The sequence below is a fragment of the Mus pahari genome, chromosome 16 (assembly GCF_900095145.1).
Source record: "Mus pahari chromosome 16, PAHARI_EIJ_v1.1, whole genome shotgun sequence".
NCBI lineage: Eukaryota > Metazoa > Chordata > Mammalia > Rodentia > Muridae > Mus > Mus pahari.
Genome location: NC_034605.1, coordinates 13,371,857 through 13,389,828, shown reverse-complemented (window position 1 = coordinate 13,389,828; position 17,972 = coordinate 13,371,857). Strand labels below are relative to the sequence as shown.

Here is a 17,972-nt window from a genome sequence, read left to right as displayed (position 1 = left end):
TTCCTTCCTTCCTTCCTTCCTTCCTTCCTTCCTTCCTTCCTTCTTCCCCTCCCTCCCTCCCTCCTTCCCCTATCCTTCTTTCTCATACATGCCAGGTTGACCTTGAATTTACTTTGTAACTGAAGATAACGTTGAACTCTCCATCTTCTTGCCTCTGCCTCTCCAGTGCTGGGATTATACATGTGCCACTGTTCTGGTCCATGCTGTGCTGAGGATCGGACCCATGGCTTCATGCATGTTGGGTAGGCCAATTGAATCATATCTACAGGGCTCTAACTCTAATTCCTAAGTCCCTCTGCCTTCCAGCAAGTTATTCTTCACGTACTCTTGGTCTGTGCTAGTGTCTTACTGCAGAAGTTACCACCTGGTTGGAAACTACAGTTACAGAGGTCCTGGTCACTCCCAATGAGACAATTCCCATCTTGGTTTGCCCAGAGTAACCGACTGGAAACTCAGCCAGGATCACCAAGCAACGTTTACTTCTAAGTTTCCAGAGGGCCTGGCAAATGAATCCTACCTTTCCTGCAGCCTAGGCCACTTGGTGGGGACAGAAGACCCTGTAGTCTCCACTTGTTTCCTGTGACCCTGGTTGTCTTTTCTCCTGGTTGTCATTGTCAAAGTTGCCTGGCTTCACGTATTCTCTCATGACTTCTGCTCAGTTCCTGTGTTGATGATCTCTTTGTCTTTTTGACATTCTCAAGATTCTCTAAAACCTGGCAGTTTCTCTCTGTGTGCTTGGATAAGGGGGCTTTTCAGGAAGGCCAGTGTTTACAGCACTCTGCTCACAGCCACACGGGGAGAGCGGCCAGCCCGTTCCCCTGCTCACAGCAAGAATATCCCAACTCACACCCATCTTTCCACCTAGCAGGCAGCTACCTGCGAAGTCTCACCTGTGGCAAGAGGTTGCTTTTACTCCTGCTGGGTATGTGACCGGGCAGCCGGATATCGAAGAGGGCCTGCAAGGCGGCTTGTGCTGCTTGGCCCTTGGCCAGCTTCTTGCTGCGTCCAGAGCCTTCGAACGTCCTCCCGTCCACGCACACAGCCATGACAAAGCTCTTGACTCGGGGCTTTTCGGCTGTCTCGGAGAGGCACACATACCGAAGACCTGAGCGTAACTCATTCAGTACCACTACAGGGTTCCTCTCACCCAAGGTCCCCGGAGCCAGCCTGGACCTGTCAGGCAGAGCCTGGCCCATGAGGTCCAGTGTGTGGTAGAGCAGCCGTCCTCGCCGGTAGGCAGAGGACAGAAACTCAGTATCAACGGGATGGCAGCCTGGGAAGTCCTCGTTTTTTGAGGATGGTTCAAACTCCTTGAACAACGTGTCTGGGAAGTCAGCTTGGTCAGAGGTGAAGTCAGTGCACGGACTGGTACTACTGCCCATGGCCAGGTGGGCCTGGAAGGCATTGGGGAACTGCACAAAGGACTTCAGGGCCATTTCTGCTGCCCGCATCTTGGCCTTCTTCTTAGTGGGCCCCGTGCCTTCAAACGTGAGCCCGTTCACTTCCACGGCCACGGCGAAAACTGGGGCGTGCACTGGGCCAGTCTGTGACACCATTCGGTACTGCAGACCAGGTTTCAGCTCATGCAGCTGGACCAGTGCATTCTTGGGTGTCATAGACCAGGAGAGCTTCTTCCAGATCAGCTGCAGTTTGCAGAAATGTCCCCCATTCCCTTCCTCCAGCGGCCTTTTCCTTTTAACGCTGGGTGCGCTGCCTCTGGCCCAGTCTCCAGGGGGCAGGGGCCTGGTCCCCAGGTTGCTCACATTTCGGTTTTCCTTCACTTCAGCACTGCTGGTACCTGGAGGTGAGAACAAATTAGTCATGACCCAGAGCACTGGCAGGTCACCACTCATGAGAGACGTCATTGCTAATGATTGCTCTGTAAGGCTGGGGAATCCGGGTGCCTAGATCCCTTGCCATCAGCACCTCAGACCAGGTCTGGAAAAGGTGCTGTAATGACTTTCACAAGATACAAGAGAGGAGCCCAGTGGGGACCATTTGCCTATTGGAGGGGGGGTGTCCTCCATCATCCAGCAGGTCTCAGAAAGTCAGGCTTGAGAAGACATGTGGAAGAGACAGGCTAGGCGTGTGTGCTGTGTATGTTCTCACAGTCTCTGGTCATTAGTATGAGTTGTGATGTCGTCACCTACGAACGCCCTACCCATTCCGTACCCATAGGCAAATGATGAGTGCTTTCCTTCTAACACCCACTGACAACCAAGAAACATTACCTACTCAGGAATTCTGTCATCAGGAACACATCCTAGAACTGAGATTAACAAAGATGTTCATTGTGGTATATTGTTTTTGCAGTTGAAAATGTAGGAAATACATAGCTTCCCATATTTAGAGGACTGGTCAGGTTGCAATAGAATTCAACAGCGGAATGATAATACAGCATGATAGCTTAGTGGTCTCGGTGTGCTTCAACCTAAATAAATCTCATAATGCTGGATGGCAAAATGGACTTGCAAAAGTAATCCACTGAGTAGGATAGAATTCATGGATGTCTGAAGAATACACATGTTACATATTACTCATCTAATCAGACTTATGAAAGAACTGAGGGCAGTTATATCATAAAGACACATCCCCATCTCCCAGAGGAGGTAGGGGAAGGAAGGAAAAGAAATAAGAGGACAAAGAAACAAAGAATGGTTTCATTTCTACTGTGGCATTTTCTTTCTTTCTTTCTTTCTTTCTTTCTTTCTTTCTTTCTTTCTTTCTTTCTTTCTTTCTAATAAAGTATGTGTGTGTGTGTGTGTGTGTGTGTGTGTGAGAGAGAGAGAGAGAGAGAGAGAGAGACAGAGAGAGAGACAGAGAGAGAGAGAAATGAGGGCACAGGTGTGGGCAGGTCAGAGAACAACTTGCAGGAGTCAGTTTTCTCTCTCTACCATGTAGGCTCCAAGGATTGAACACTCAGGTCATCAGGCTTGGTGGCAGGTACCTTTGCCACCTCATCCATCTTGTTGATTCAACATGTTATTGCTTTTGCAAAAAATTAAGATAGAGTAAATTTAACAAAACTATAACTTTGTATATTATATATGCACATATATACATACACACATATACACATATGCATGGATAGACATATCTGTACACATATTTTTACACACGTGCACATATATGTATGTGTGCACATATATGTATATATGTAAACACATATATACATACATATGAGTTCCGGGGCTGATCTGGCCAGGCGGAATCATGCCCACGTTTCTCTAAGCACCTCACATATGTTCTCAGGGGCTGGGAGCTCTCAGCTCCGTGGCAGGTGTGAATGTGTTCTTTTTTTTTTTTTTTTCTCATTAAGCAAGTGGAAATTGCAGGTGAATTTTCCAGTGAACCCACAGCTTCAGAAACAGACAGTGAACGCCTGGTTGGTTGTTGACACACAGACCTGCTTCTCTTGTGCAGCTAGAAGCTGCCTATTCACAACGGTAACATAGAACTGTGAGAGCTAGACGAGTTTAAAGACAATTTAAGACTAGCCACCTTGGGTAACTGTTCTCTAATAAAGTTGTTCTCTTAGAAAACCCCAGGTGTGAAACCCACAATGGTACTGAGCCCCCTGCTGCACTTTGCCAGGGTACGTGCTTCTGGAAGACTAAACTCGAAAATGTGTTGTCCAAAGCCAAGGATTATGCCTGTGAACAGCCTGCCATCTTCTACCCATCCCTGCCAGCTTTGATGTGTTCTATTGAGTACCTAACTTTGCTACATTTCTTCATCATTAGTCCTTAGGTAGCTAGTGGCTAGTAGGGTGAACACTTTACGAGCTGGAACAGATAGCTGGAAACTGAGGCTTGAGGAGTTGAAATTCTTTACAGAGGTTGCCTGCTATGGTAAGTGTTTAGGTTGGGACTCAGTCCTAGGAATCTCATATTGCACTCATCCATGCAGTGGCTGTAAGTTGATTTTATGGATGCAGAATGATTGTGACATTTTCTTGGCCTTTGTAGATTAACACCCATCCCCGGGCCATCTGGATATAATGAAGCCAAGTCTACCCCATGTGTGATGAGTCCCGGGGCTGATCTGGCCAGGCGGAATCATGCCCACGTTTCTCTAAGCACCTCACACATGTTCTCAGGGGCTGGGAGCTCTCAGCTCTGTGGCAGGTGTGAATGTGTTCTTTTTTTTTCTCATTAAGCAAGTGGAAACGGCAGGTGAATTTTCCAGTGAACCCACAGCTTCAGAAACAGTGAATGCCTGGTTGGTTGTTGACACATGGACCTGCTTCTCTCGTGCAGCCTGAAAGCTACGCAGGTTGAGACCTGCCAGAACTGCCACTCTGTTCCTCACCTCTCAGTTTATGGCATTGTTGTTGGAGAATAATGAAGAAGAAAGTACAATTTCACAGTCACAAAGGATGCCTTTGAACATCAGGTGCCTTCCCGAGGTATCCTGACGTTTGAGAATGTTCTTTTCAGCATGCACTCTAACCTCCCTTTAGCTCAATGCTAGCCCATCGGTCATAGCTATCACATCTTTATAAAGAAGCCAAAGCAGCCCTTTCATGGATGCTCCATGTGGGGGCACTAGGCTCTGCGTTGAAATGGAGCTCAGCCTCTCGGTTTCATTTTTCTGAGTTGTGAAATGGGCTTACTACTATATCAATTTGCTACTTAGGATTTGGGGAGGTTAGTTTGTTCAGAACTGTGAATTTGAGTGTTTTCTAAGGTATAACCATGCAACGTTCATTTGTTATGGATCTCAGCAGAAATAATTACCGTTTAGGTAGCAAGTGCTAAATCTCAACTGTTCGTGTTAATCGCTGTGTGCTCTGGTATGCACACAGCAATGCACTCTGCCATTTAGGGCATTTCAAGCCAACGGGGAGCGTACATTAGATTAAACCATGTGATTTTCCCCAAACGGAACTCAAATTGGAAAATAAAGATCAAACAAAACAATTCCCAAATCCCCACATCAGATTGCCTAGAAACCTGCTTGGAGTCCTCTAATTTCTTATTGATTTCTTACAATGTGGGGATTTAATAAGTGTGCCAGTGTGATTATGGTGGCTAGCCTATCAGATGACCTCTGCTGTATCTTAGAGAATCGAACTCAGAAAACAACATTTTTGCCCTACACATGGTGAAATCCCTTTTATTTGCTTCTCTTCTATAACTCTTAATAGCTTGCTACTGTTGTAGGTGGAGCTCTTCATATAAACTTTGATTATTAGACTGGTGTATAAGTTTCTCTCTCTCTCTCTCTCTCTCTCTCTCTCTCTCTCTCTCTCTCTCTCTCTCTCTCTCTCTGTTTGTGTGTGTCCAAGTAGTCTAGGCTGGATGGCCATGGATCCCCCAGTTTCTGCCTCCCGAGCATTGGGGTTACAGGGGCTTCCAGCACCACACTTTTCACATGGGTGCTGGATATCAAACTCAGGTGTCTCTGCTCTTGAAGTAGGTAGACCCATATGAACCACCTGCTGCCTCTGTGAGCTTCTTCCTTAATAATCAATAATTACTAGCAGTTGGTTAAAAAGAACATACGGCTCCCTGGGATGACATGCTTTGGATAACCAATTCTCAGTGTCCAGCAAGAACTTTAGAGCCCATCTAGGCTTAGGCTGAGGTCTCTGTCCTGGGACCCATCAGTGGCCACTTCACAGGGTCAAGAATCAAGCAGACAAGAGATCACATGATGCCCTTGTCCTTTGTTTAGGCACGTTGAGATCTTAGATCACTCTGTGCAAGCTTCGTTTCTTTAAATGAAAGACTGAAGATTTTACTTGTATTTGCTTCAGCAGTGGGTGGGGATGAGTTAAGTGAATATATAAATATCTCTATCTGTCCACTATGTATCTATTTGTCTACTGTCTGTCTGTCTGTCTGTCTGTCTCTCTCTGTCTATCTGTCTGTTTGTCTATCTATCAGGCTTAATAAAATCGCCACCACAGGGTCACTTTAAAGTGCAGCAGGGAAACAGTTCAGGACCCCTATTTGCATCTGTATCCAGCTTCTCTTCATGACTATTTTATTTGCTGGTGATTTCCAACAGTTTCCCTAGAAATCCCAGGATATTCCAGAGAGAAGGGTTAATCGTTTTCTGATTTCTCTGGTGTGCTGAATGAGAGATATTGATCTGACCATCCTGAAATGTTAACCAAAGAACGGCGCCAGCTCCCTAGGAGCAGAACAAAAGACATTCCTGGTCTCTTCCTTTGCTTGTCAGGGCAAACGTTCACTCCCGTGAGAGCTTATTGCATTGCCTATATGTCCATTCATGTGGATAAAAGCCCTATCTTTTCTTCTAGGGCCCCTTTCTGTCACTGGGAGCAACACAGACACTGGTAACAGTCCTCTTGTGGCAAGGCTGGAGACAGAAGGACCTTTCCTTACTCTAATATTGCCTGCAGATATGCATATCCTTTTACAGCTAAGCTCATACCTAGGTCCAAGCTGCATGTGAGTACCTTACTAGTGCCATCCTTTCCTGTGGGCTCTTCACAGCTCTAACTCTGACGTCACACCTTCATATTCTCCTCTTCACAGAGAAGGCATTAAATATGCTCCACTCCCCTCCTCTGACCCAGGAAATTATATTCTTTTTTTCCCCACCATTTAGTTAATAGGTTTTATGCGCCCAATTGTTACATATAATAATCGACGGATTCAAAAAGCCAGGAGATCAAACAATAAATCTCTGACTTTTCAACACAGACTTGAAGAGCGACGTGTGAAGGAGCGTGCTTGGGGAATAGAGGGGAGAGCCCTGGACCCTACAAACAAATGGGGAGGGTGAACACTGTTGCACCTGCACTGTCAACTCCCAGGGCAGATCTGGGATTCTTACTCTGATAGCATGTGTGCATACCTGGGTTGAGGGGACACGGGGACTTTCTACCTTCTCCTGTTCTTCCTACCTGGCGGGTCCTCCCCTTCTAGTCACATTGTAAACGTATTCCTTTCTTTGAGCATTCCTGAAGCCCCAGCCCCCCCCCCCCCATTGAATGAGAGAGTAAATTAGATCATGGGCAATCTTGTCACTAATACACATACATGGGTATGTACAAGTGCATATTCGTGAGCATATCAGACATAGCTCGGGATGCCGAGGAGCCAGGAACCGGGGTAGAATGATGCAGTAACTCTGGTATGACCCCTCACTCTACCTGACACACATAGTCTCACCCCCTACTCCCCTTAGAACATTCCTGATTTGGGTTCCAAACATCTTTCCTCAGGAAACTCACTCCCAAGGAGACCACATCCACCACCTATATGCCCGTGGCTCTTCTGTCTCGCCATAATGGAGAATCGTCTCACTCTGTCAAGACAGCATTTAAAAAAAAAAAAAAAAAGACATCTGTGAACTTTGACTTCCATATGGTCCATTCATGGAGTTCCATGCACGAGTCTTCTCATTGTGGGAATTAGAGGGGGAAAGCAAGCAAATAACTTCAGACGGGCATTAGATAAATACCATAAGCAACAGAAATAGAACAATCACGAGCAATTTGAAGACCGCCAGGCTCGGAAAGAAAATGTCTAAGTCAGGAAGGCATCTGTACAGGAAAATGAAAAATGAAATTATTTCCATTCTGTTTTTCTCCCACCTGGACTCGCCTCCCGAGCCTTATAAGCACATTATCTCATTTGACAAAATGTGCCGGCAATTATAATGCCATGTCTGAAGGTCCAACGCATGAAGGAACTGCATTTTGGACAGGAAGGAAAAAAATTGTATATTCTCATTGCTGTGGCTACATATTTATTTTCCAAAATAACTCTGTTATTTGCAGTTTATTAAGCTTGATGACCGGGGCTGATGACATTCAGGAATGGTTAGACAAGGTGGCAGTCTGGTCTGAGATGGGATCATACAGCTATCATCCCTAAGAAGCCTTGCTTGTTTGTGGATTTATTTGTGTACCTTCTCCTTCTCTGCTGGCTCCCTAGCAGGCCAGAATCTTCTACCGGGTTATTATGTACACCCGGCTTGCTTCCTTTCATGGCTTGGCATCATTGGGATTGTATGCATCACTGGTAATGGCACTGTCATGTCTGCGGGTCAGGAGGGCTCTGGAGAGCCAGCCATCCAGTGCGCCACGCTACATTTGAAGAGATAATATTGTTCCTGGTGAAGGTTATTCGGCTGCCAAGCAGCCCTGGTTTTAAAAACAGAGCCGCTCCTCCCCGGTGACGGGGCTTAATAACAGCAGAGAGGCAAGCAGCCCAGTTCTTCCTCCAGACAGTGGGGAGGATTTGGTGAGTAGAGGGTCAGGAGATAGCCTACACTATTCAGTGCCTGGCAGATAGGTTCAGGCTGAGGTGTGCACGAGGTACCAGGAACTTGGCATTTGCTGGTTGCATGTGGGTGTGGCAGCTGGTAGAAGATGCCTTCTTCAAAGACTTGCCATGAGTAACCTATGAAGCTGTGTCAAGTGTGCATGGGATTCAGGGAAAAGCAGATGGAGGTCCTCTGCTCTTGGTCTCAGTTGTTTATCATTGAATCTGAGCCAAATCTCAACTTCTGAGCAGAGGGTGGGGCCAGGGCAGAGAGGGACCTAGTTCTGTTCCATGTAGCAAGGAAGCCTTCTCAGGGCAGAATACTGATGGCAGACAAGTCTTGCAAGCATAGTATTGCATGAGGGTCTCCCGGTTCAGATCCAGCCCTGCTGGTGATTGGATCCTAGATACCAATGTTCTATATGCAAAGCCTATATGTGTGTGTGGTGGATGTGTCCTGACCATGTTTCTCTGTCTCTCTGCACAACTTCTTGAAATGGAGAAGCTCTAGGTGATATCTTTTACAAATTCCAGAATGCCAGAATCTAGGTAGCTGCTGAGAGGCACTCTTGAACAGTTGAAGCCATCTAAATGGTTAGACATGAACTGTCTTTGCAATAGAGCAGTAGCTGGAATAGCAGGTTCAGAGAATGCAACACATGAGGAATGGGGCTTAGAGTGGATTCCTCTTCCCCACCCTTGCTTCCACACATATGTTCATGTACACTACACATATGTATACAGACATGTACGTCTACCACATATACCACTCTCACAGATGTATGTGTCATTTCACACATACATAGATAAACATGAATACCACTCACACCATGGACATGTACATACCAAGTACAAACACATAAAAATAGTTTTCTAAATGAATGAACAGCATCTAGAGGGAAAGCGGGTTCTGAGAAGATGGTGTAGTGGGTAACGTGCTTGCTATGCAAACATGAGGACCTGCGTTTTGATCTCCACTGCCTATGCTAAAGCCAGGAGCTGCCATGGGCATCCTTAACCTTAATGCTGGGGTGTAGACAAAGGCAGGTCCTAGTGACTGCTTGACAGATACAACCTGATAGAGACATGAGTTTCAGGTTCAGTGAAGAGACAGTGTCTCAACAAACACAACACAGCACAACACAACACAAAACAAAAATAAAATCAAATGCAGAACAATAGAGGAAGACATGCAATATCCTCTTCTGGCTTCCATATATATAATCACGCACAGTCACAAGTACTTGTACGCGTGCACTTCAAGAATATTTTGATATATAATAAACAATTAAGAGTTATTTTTATCCACATGTTTTTTTTTCCATTATCCAGTAAACCAAATCAGAGGAAAGTGGCTTTAGTTGCAAGTCCTTGATTGAGCATTCCTTGTGTTTTATGTCCCCAGCTCTCTTTGACTCTGTGACTTTCTGTGCTGATAACACCTCCATGCCCATTTGCAAGCTCACAAGCCCAAGAGTGAACATGCATGCAGAACTCCTTGACCCCAATCCAGGCCTCTACTTTCCTGTCAGACTCAGGAGGGAGTCAAATGCTACAGGTGCTCAGAAGAGAAGCTGCTGCCGCAGCTGCAGCTGCTGCTGGTGTGTGTGTCAGAATAAACTCGGCACACACACTCTGCTTTTTTACCTCAGTCTTTCTAAGGTTTCTGAGATAGTCATTCGTAACTTGACTGATCTGAAAACTCTTAAATTCAGACCACCACAAGAGGATATACACAATGACCTGTCAAGGTTTTACTTTGAACCATGAACCTTGCTAAGAGGGCAGCCTAGAGATGGTCAAGAGCTCACGTCTAAGCCCAGTCAATTTCTTCCCCTATCCATCACCTTTCTATTCATTCCTTTGGAAATAAAAAAGATCTGAGCAGAAGATTGTGAACATCTGGCAAGGTTATGACCTTCGAACTCTCTCAGCTTTACTTTTGGGCCTACAGTGGTGTAGGGACATGTGATGGCTACTATTCACTGCCAACTTGACAGGATCTAGACATGATTATCTAGGTGAAAAAGTGCTGGGCTCCTTTGTGTGGGAGTTTCTGATCTGGGTGAACTAAGGCAGCAAGACCCTCCCTAGATTTGGGTGACATCGCCCCGTGGTCTGAGATCGTGAACTTAAAGAGGAAAAGTAAGCTGAGCGTTTGCATTCATCCCTCTCTGCCTCCCTGTGGTGGCTGCAATGTGAACAGCCAATTCATGCTCTGCAGCCGTGACTGCCCCGCCGTGATAGTCTTGCACTGTGAGCTAAAATACAACCTCCCTTCCTTAAGGTGCTTTTGCTGGCATTTGTCACAGCTATGAGGAAAGTGACTACTTACAGGAAGAAATCTCCACATCCAATAGCATCAGTGACTGGCTGGAGAGGGGTGCCCACAATAGTGTGTTTTGATTCGTAGTGGTTGGCGACAACATGGGTCTCAGTTCCTATGGAAATCTCTGCCAGTGTTTTTGCTTGATTCAGCCAATTATCTTAGCAACCATCAATAGCACCTTGCCTCCTTCCCATCCCATGACAAGCACATTCTTAGCTCATTTTAGTTGAAAAAGAAGCCCATCTGTTAGGTGATATTAAATTCAGAGAGATGTTCTTGTGAAATGTTTGGCCTTTTCTTTTAAATGTTTGACAGTATGCCCCAGGTATGAGGTGTGCAATTTTCTGACTCTCCTCTCCTCTCCTCTCCTCTCCTCTCTTCTCCTCTCCCCTCCCCTTCTCTCCTTTCCTCTCTTCTCCTCTCCTCTCCCAATTCTCCCCTCCCTCCCTCCCTCTTCTTCCTCCCCTTCTCTCTCCTTTGTCTCTTGTCTCTCCTCTCTTCTGACTTCCTTTTCTCTCTCTGCTAGTTTCTGTTCTGCGCTCTCCTTATGGATGTAAGCGGATGATATGGATATGACCCCTTTCTCTAACCCAGCTTCAAACCAGACATTTAATGATGCTCTCCTATTCTTCTCCAACGTCATGCACCAGAGATGTTTCAATAGAAAACCCCTAGTTGACCTTTTTTCTTTTCTTTTTAAGAACGTTAAAGTCTATTCTTGAGACACCATGATACTACAATCATTTTTTTTCCTCTGTAGTTACAAGAAGAGAATGAAGGAAAGAAAAAAGAGAATAGTCTAAGAAAACTGGTTTATTTCCCACATTCCTTGGGGTTCTTGGTTGTGCATTACTGATATTTTCTTATTCTTATAATAAGGATGATCCATACGAAGATAGGGTATAGATGAGACTGGGATTTCAATTAAGGGTAGATTTCCTGGTGGTGATAAGATTCTCGGTGAGATGTGAGGCTTTGGACAGGCCTGAGACTCCACAGACCCCAGCTTTAGATGAGAAGGAGGTGTCTGATACAGATGGAGCTGCAATGGGAGCTGGGATTCCAAATGGGGACAGAACTTCAACTGGAAGGATGAGAGACTGCAAGGGAAGATGGCACATGAACATGAGACTCTGGGAGAGGGCTCTGTATGAGTTTGGTCCTACAGGTGGGTTAGGCTGCTGGTCAGGGTAGATTCCAGCTGGGACTATGGTAATGATGGGATTGCATGTAGGCATAGGCTATGGGTGAGAATAAACATCTGTGTGCATCTGGTCCTGAGGGTGAAGATGGACTTCAGGTGAGGGTGAGACTTTGGGTAAGGATTCCATACCTTGGGTGATGATCGTTTACTGTAACTGTGAGAGTATGGAGAATGTGGGACTACGGGTGAGGACGAAACTATGGATGAGGATGGAACTATGGGTAAGGGTGGAACTTGAGATGATGGCCTGACGGAAGTGGATACGGGACCTCCTATAGTTGGCCAGACCAACACTCCCCCTCCATGGCTTCAAGGAGACAGGGAAAGACATTCCCACCCCCATACACATCCAGGGAGTACCACCCCTCCATAAGAAAAGGGCTGCTTACTAAGGTTATCTTCATCCTCTGTGTTTGTGGTGCCAGGACTTAGGTACTTGAAAGGAGCGAGGAAGGTTGACAGTATGCTGACTTTGTCTGGAAAGAGAAAGAAGAGGAGATGCACTTTTGACATCGAGGTTCAGAAAAGCCCAGTGCTTTCTTATGTTCTTATTACCAAGAGGTTGGAAAGGAGAGGTGGGAAGGTCATCGTGGCTGCAGACACCTCATTGTGGCTCTTTTTAAAAAAATTATTATTGAATTTCAGACAGCGTTTTTATCAAATTCCTCTCTCTATTCAATTTAAAATCTTATGATTTCCATTTTTCTTCTCTTATATATTTAGTTATTTACTTTTGGAATCTTCTCTGCCCTTGTTTCACATCCCTGAAAACTTTAAATAGCTGTCTTCAGGGTAATAACATTTCATCTACTTATAGGTGAATGAGCTAACACCTACCATATAAAGAAATTCCTAAAATAATCAAAATCCAGTAACACAATTCCAGAATTAGGAGACTTGTCCCAGTAAAGGCAAGGATTCTCCTAACCTCTCTCATTGGTGGAATATTTGCTCTGAGCTCTTGAGCTATAGCTATGACATAAAAAAGTAGACAATGAGAAACACACATATACATATACAGACACACACACACACACACACACACACACACACACACGCGTATTGGATCTATAGTCTTGTCACTTTGTGGGTATTTAAGTAGAAGTGCTAGAGGGGAGAACTAGGCCAGGGTCAGGTAAAGGGCCTGAACTATCCTAAGGATAGTCAAATGTCATTGACACCGATGTAATTTCAGGGACAAAGGGACAACTGGCTTTCTGCATGCTTTCCTGTCCTTGATGATGTGCATCTCGCTGTGCAGCCCAGGCTGGCCTTGAATTTGCTATCCTTCTATCTCAGTCTCTCAGAGACTAACATTTCTGGCATCCATCAACATGCCAAAGTGGCAATTTCGCACTTAAACACATAGGTGACAGAATTCTAGGTGGGAAGTGCCCTTGTAAAACACATTTTAAAATGAGCAGTTAAAGGAGTCAGAGTTCCTTATTTTAGAAGTTTCCACGGAACAAACTATGCTGCAGAAGCTGTGGGGATCTGCTCATACAGCACCTATTCTCTAGAAAGCCTGCCAGAGACTCGAGGCACCAGCATAGACTCTCCTTGTGTCTGCACAGCTCTCATTTCCTTATGATTCTGGACCATAGTTTTTAAAGGACCACGGATGAAAGTGCTTGTCAGTTGTGGTACAGACTTGCATTAGAGGTATTTCAGATCTTCTCTTAAGCTGCTTGGGGCTTGGCCAAGAAGGACTGTGCCGTGCAGGGTCCTTTCTTTCTCCTCCGCTGCCTTCCTTACCTCGGGGCAGGATGTTTTAAAGGAGTTACCATGCTCAACCCTGCTTCTGACCTCATCCTGTTATTACAGAGGAGTCCTGCCCGTACCCGTATTCCCATTTGCACTTATACCTTGATCTAAGGGCAGATACCCATAAAAACACTCACTGTTGCTTTTTAGGTGCCCTTAGCCTTCAGGCAACCAGGCCTAGGTTGGGATTGGTTCTTTTCTTCCAAGGCTGAGCCTGTTTTCTCTTTAGACAATCTTTCCCGAGGCCAGGGAGATCACATTGAAATTCATCTCGGAGCCTGTTAACAGCTGCTGTTTCCAGTAGGGACAGGCACCAATATAGTGTTCACAGAAAGAGAACAATAAATAACTCTAATATGAAGTGCCTGCTCCTCCTTCATTCTAGCAAACACTAAGGATCTACACATCGAAGGCTTTGCTCCCCCTGAGCCCTGCCACACAAGCTCATTTACTCCAACAGAATGAAATACCTTGCTTGAGTTATAATTTCATTAAGTGAGTCCAATAACATCGCACCAAGACTGTGAAGCTCAAATGATTTTGTCTGGAGGATCTCAAAATGAAATTATAATTTTTTTTAATAAAGCAGGAATACCAGCGAAACACCCACAAAATATACCAAACTATTTCACGGCAAAATTGTGAAATATATAAAGACTATTTTAGATCCATTCAAGTCCTTGCTTTTTGCTGTTGCTGTTTTTTTGTTTGTTTATTTTTTCATGTCTATCAAACAAAAGGAGTGCATGCAGTTAAATCTGAATGTTGGATGAAGAGGGTTTTTCAGTGAACATAGATTCTCCATATTGTGTGAGGCATGGATAAGCCAGGACAAGTACTTATTATGTATCTAAAGTTCATGCTTAAGGAAAAGGGCGTGGATATTTCCAAGGAGGATACTCTGCTGGCTAATGAGCAGACAATGATTAATGGCAGTAGCTATTAGCAGAGAGCAAGTGGAAGGAGTACCACAATGAAACAGCACACTACACCGACAGGGCAGCTACGGTAAACAAGAAGAGAAAATGGTGTGTTGGTAAAGGTGCATATGAAAGTCCAGGTCCTGAGCTGCATCGGTGATAACATGAAACAGTATACTGCTATGGACATACCAATCTCTCTCATAGGTCTATACCACAAAGGACTAAAAGTGTCACTTCACTGTGGCTTAGACACGGACATTCAAGTGTCTACTGACAGATGAATGAATAAACAAAAAATGTGGTGCTCCCTCACAGTAGAATGTCCTTCATGGAAAAGAAGGAATCCATTCAATTTGCCCTCAAATGGTTGAAATTATGGGCTTTGTAGCAAAAGATATGTGCCGTATGACCTCATTTACATGTGCAATCTGAAAAGGCTGGGGTGTGAGTGGGGAGATGCCAGTCAAAGAACATAAAGCTTTCATGTATAAGAGGACAGGGTTCTGATTCCCTAATGAGCAGCATCATGACTGTAGGCAACAGTAATGCATTGAACGCTTGCAGCCTAATGAGAATAGATTTTATGCTCTTACACACACACACACACACACACACACACACACACCACACAATGGTAACTCCGAGTGATAATGGGCATATTAACCTAATTATGATAATTATACAATGTATACATCTATAAAATCATAACATGATATACTTTAAATATGTATGATTTTATGAGCCCATTAAATATTCTCAGATTAAAATATAATCAACACCATGTCAAAGACAGTAAAATGTAACTTGAATATCCTATGTGTTTAAGATTTCTTTATTTTATTTTAGGTGTATGAAAGTTTCCTTTGCCTGTATGTATGTACATCATGTGCCTGCCAGGTACCCTTGGGTATCAGAAGAGAGTACTGAATCCCCTGGAACTTGAGTTATGGATGAGTGTAGCCCAATGTGTGAGTGATGGGAACTGAACCTGGTTCCTCAGCAAGAGCAGTAAATGCTCTCAGCCACGAGTCATTGCTCCATCCCGTGTGTGTGTGTGTGTGTGTGTGTGTGTGTGTGAAAAAGTCATGTGATGATGAGATTATGATTGAAAGACTTAAAGGTTAATATTTAGGAGAAAAAACTACATGTGCTTTCTGCAAAAGCAATCCCTTGCACTGTATTCATAAACAAACATGGTCATGGTTAGTTGAAACTTAGTGACAGACCATGCTGAGGAATATCCCCATATGAGAAAATAGAGTGATTTCCCCTCCTTTACTTTTTAAAGCCAAAGCCATAACTAACTTGATATCACTGAGGGAAAGAAGAGGTTGGATGTGGTAACTGTTCAGTTGGTCTTGTTGCTTCCCTTTGAATGAAGAGTAGGAGCTGCAGAGGAACTGTTTTCTCCTTTGTTTGTTGAACAGAGAACCCATGAACATGTTGTTACAGCATCCCAAGCCCATGCCTGGAGAGAGCAGGGAGGAAGGGTCATTAGTAAGGGAGGGAAATGTTACTGGTCATGATGACCTTGATGAACTGCCCCCACTGTAATCATCACTAAAATAAAACAAGATATATGAAGTGACTATTTGCAGAGTTGGGGTAGCAGGTAGTGAACAAGGACTGTGTCTGAGGAAAAGGAAATCGTTTTTCTAGTAGAAAGACAGATTCTACAAAGTCCACAGTGATGTTCACAAACTGATCTAAGCCAAGAACAAAGGTTGCACCATTAAGACAAGTGGAGTTTGAGGGCAGAAGGAAGCACCAGACGTAGAGACAGGACCCCAGACATGGCTGGAGTTCTGTGCTGTCTTAGCTATACAGGAATGCAGGGAGGGTGTGATCCTGGCAGAGAGCAGCTTCCCCCTTCAAGGGATCTTAATGCTGGAGTCAGAGTCAGGAGGCTACAGAGTTATGAAATCAAGTGTTCCAGTCAGGGAGAGGGGAAAGTTTATGTTTGGCTGGGATAATAGAAAGGCCATGCCTTAGGACTGGTTATCACCCAGCCTGAAATGAGCAAGCCTATTGGCTACAAGCTTCTTAACAGAGGAAATGTTGAGAAACAGTGTAAAATCCGAATTCTCAGCCACACATCCTTTGATGTCTAGAAGATGGAAGCAAGAACCATGATAACACTGCATGAGAAGCCAGAAAACAGAACCACAGGCAAGAAAGCTCAGGTATAAGATTAGATGACATTGACATTAGCAGGAAGGGCTTTATATGGAAGGTACAGGAATCTTTAAGAATTTTAATGAAGCCAGGCACAGTAGTGTACACTTTTAATCCCAGAGCTTGGGATCAGGAAAATCTCTGGGAGTTTGAGGCCATCCTGGTCTACACAGCAAATTCCAAGCCAACAAAAGACACATTTTAAGATCCCATCTCAAAAACAAACAAAAACAAGCAAAGAATTGAAAATAACAATTTTAAAGAAACCATAGGCACAATGAGTAAGTAGATGGAATCTTGATAAAGAAACAGAAATTTAAAAGTAAAACTCTAAAAGTGAAGCATTTAAAGCTCAAAACTGTAATGTCTAAAACAAAACACTCATTGGATTAGAGATTAGGGATGCTTATTTAGTGACTGACTAAATAAGCAGATTTAAAGATTTTAACCTATCACTAAAAATAAATAAATAAAAAATAGAGATACAGTTAAAAAGTAAAAAACAAACAAACAAAACCCATAAAATAAAATACAGTGTTGACCATTACTGATCAGTGCTGGGTATAGTAGCTCGTGCTGGTAATCCAGCAGTAGGGAGGTCAAAGCTGGAAGACTGCAGTTGTTCAGGTCACACTGCACTGTATAGTGGACGCCCGGCTCCCTTGGGCTACAGAGTGAGACAAAAACAAAAAAAAAAAAAAAAAACCCAAAAGCAAAACAAAGACCAAATCAACCAAACAAACACACAAGATCTAAGAACCCTACAATACAAAATAAAACAAAAAAATATGAGCAGTTAATTAAAAAGACAAGGGAGGACCAGATGCCATATGGGATAAATGGAAAGTAGATCATCAGTTTGCTTGAGACACATTGAAGATGAGTATGTATGGACAGATATACCATGAAGGTACTAGTCACAAGGCTGAATTAACAACAGATATCGTAAGTCTTGAGATTCGGGAAATTCCCATGAATTAAAAAGTCATGTAATCACAATAAACCATTAAAAGGATATCCTTGAGACTGAGTTCACTTAGAGTTTCAAGCAGCATGAATCAAAAACTAGCAAACATAAGCTGAAGGGTAGACAGATGCACGGCCATGAGATTTTAGCATTCCTCTCTGATCTGGGGAGGAAACGCAGGGAAGAGAGATGGTATGGAGGAGAGGCTGAAGCAGAGCTTGGAGCTAGCCTGATCTCAGGGACATGCACAGAATACTCTGATCAACAAGAGAGGTGTGTACTTTCATCTCATGATACCGCAGCACACTTACTGAGAGAGATAATCTGCTTAGAAATAAAACAGGTCCTAATAAATTTCAAAGGA

At 44.1% G+C, this 17,972-nt stretch overlaps 1 protein-coding gene across 2 annotated transcripts in view; it reads right to left on the bottom strand.

Annotated features, from left to right (window-relative positions):
- The window catches only part of Adarb2 (adenosine deaminase RNA specific B2 (inactive)), a 531,509-nt gene that overhangs the window by 166,395 nt on the left and 347,142 nt on the right, over positions 1-17,972 (bottom strand). For both annotated transcript variants that reach the window (XM_021215573.2, XM_021215571.2), the window contains exons 2-3: positions 12,169-12,255; positions 891-1,798 (exon numbers count right to left, since the gene is read on the bottom strand). In XM_021215573.2, coding sequence (XP_021071232.1) covers positions 891-1,798; positions 12,169-12,255 — 995 coding nt within the window. The remainder of the gene's footprint in view (positions 1-890; positions 1,799-12,168; positions 12,256-17,972) is intronic.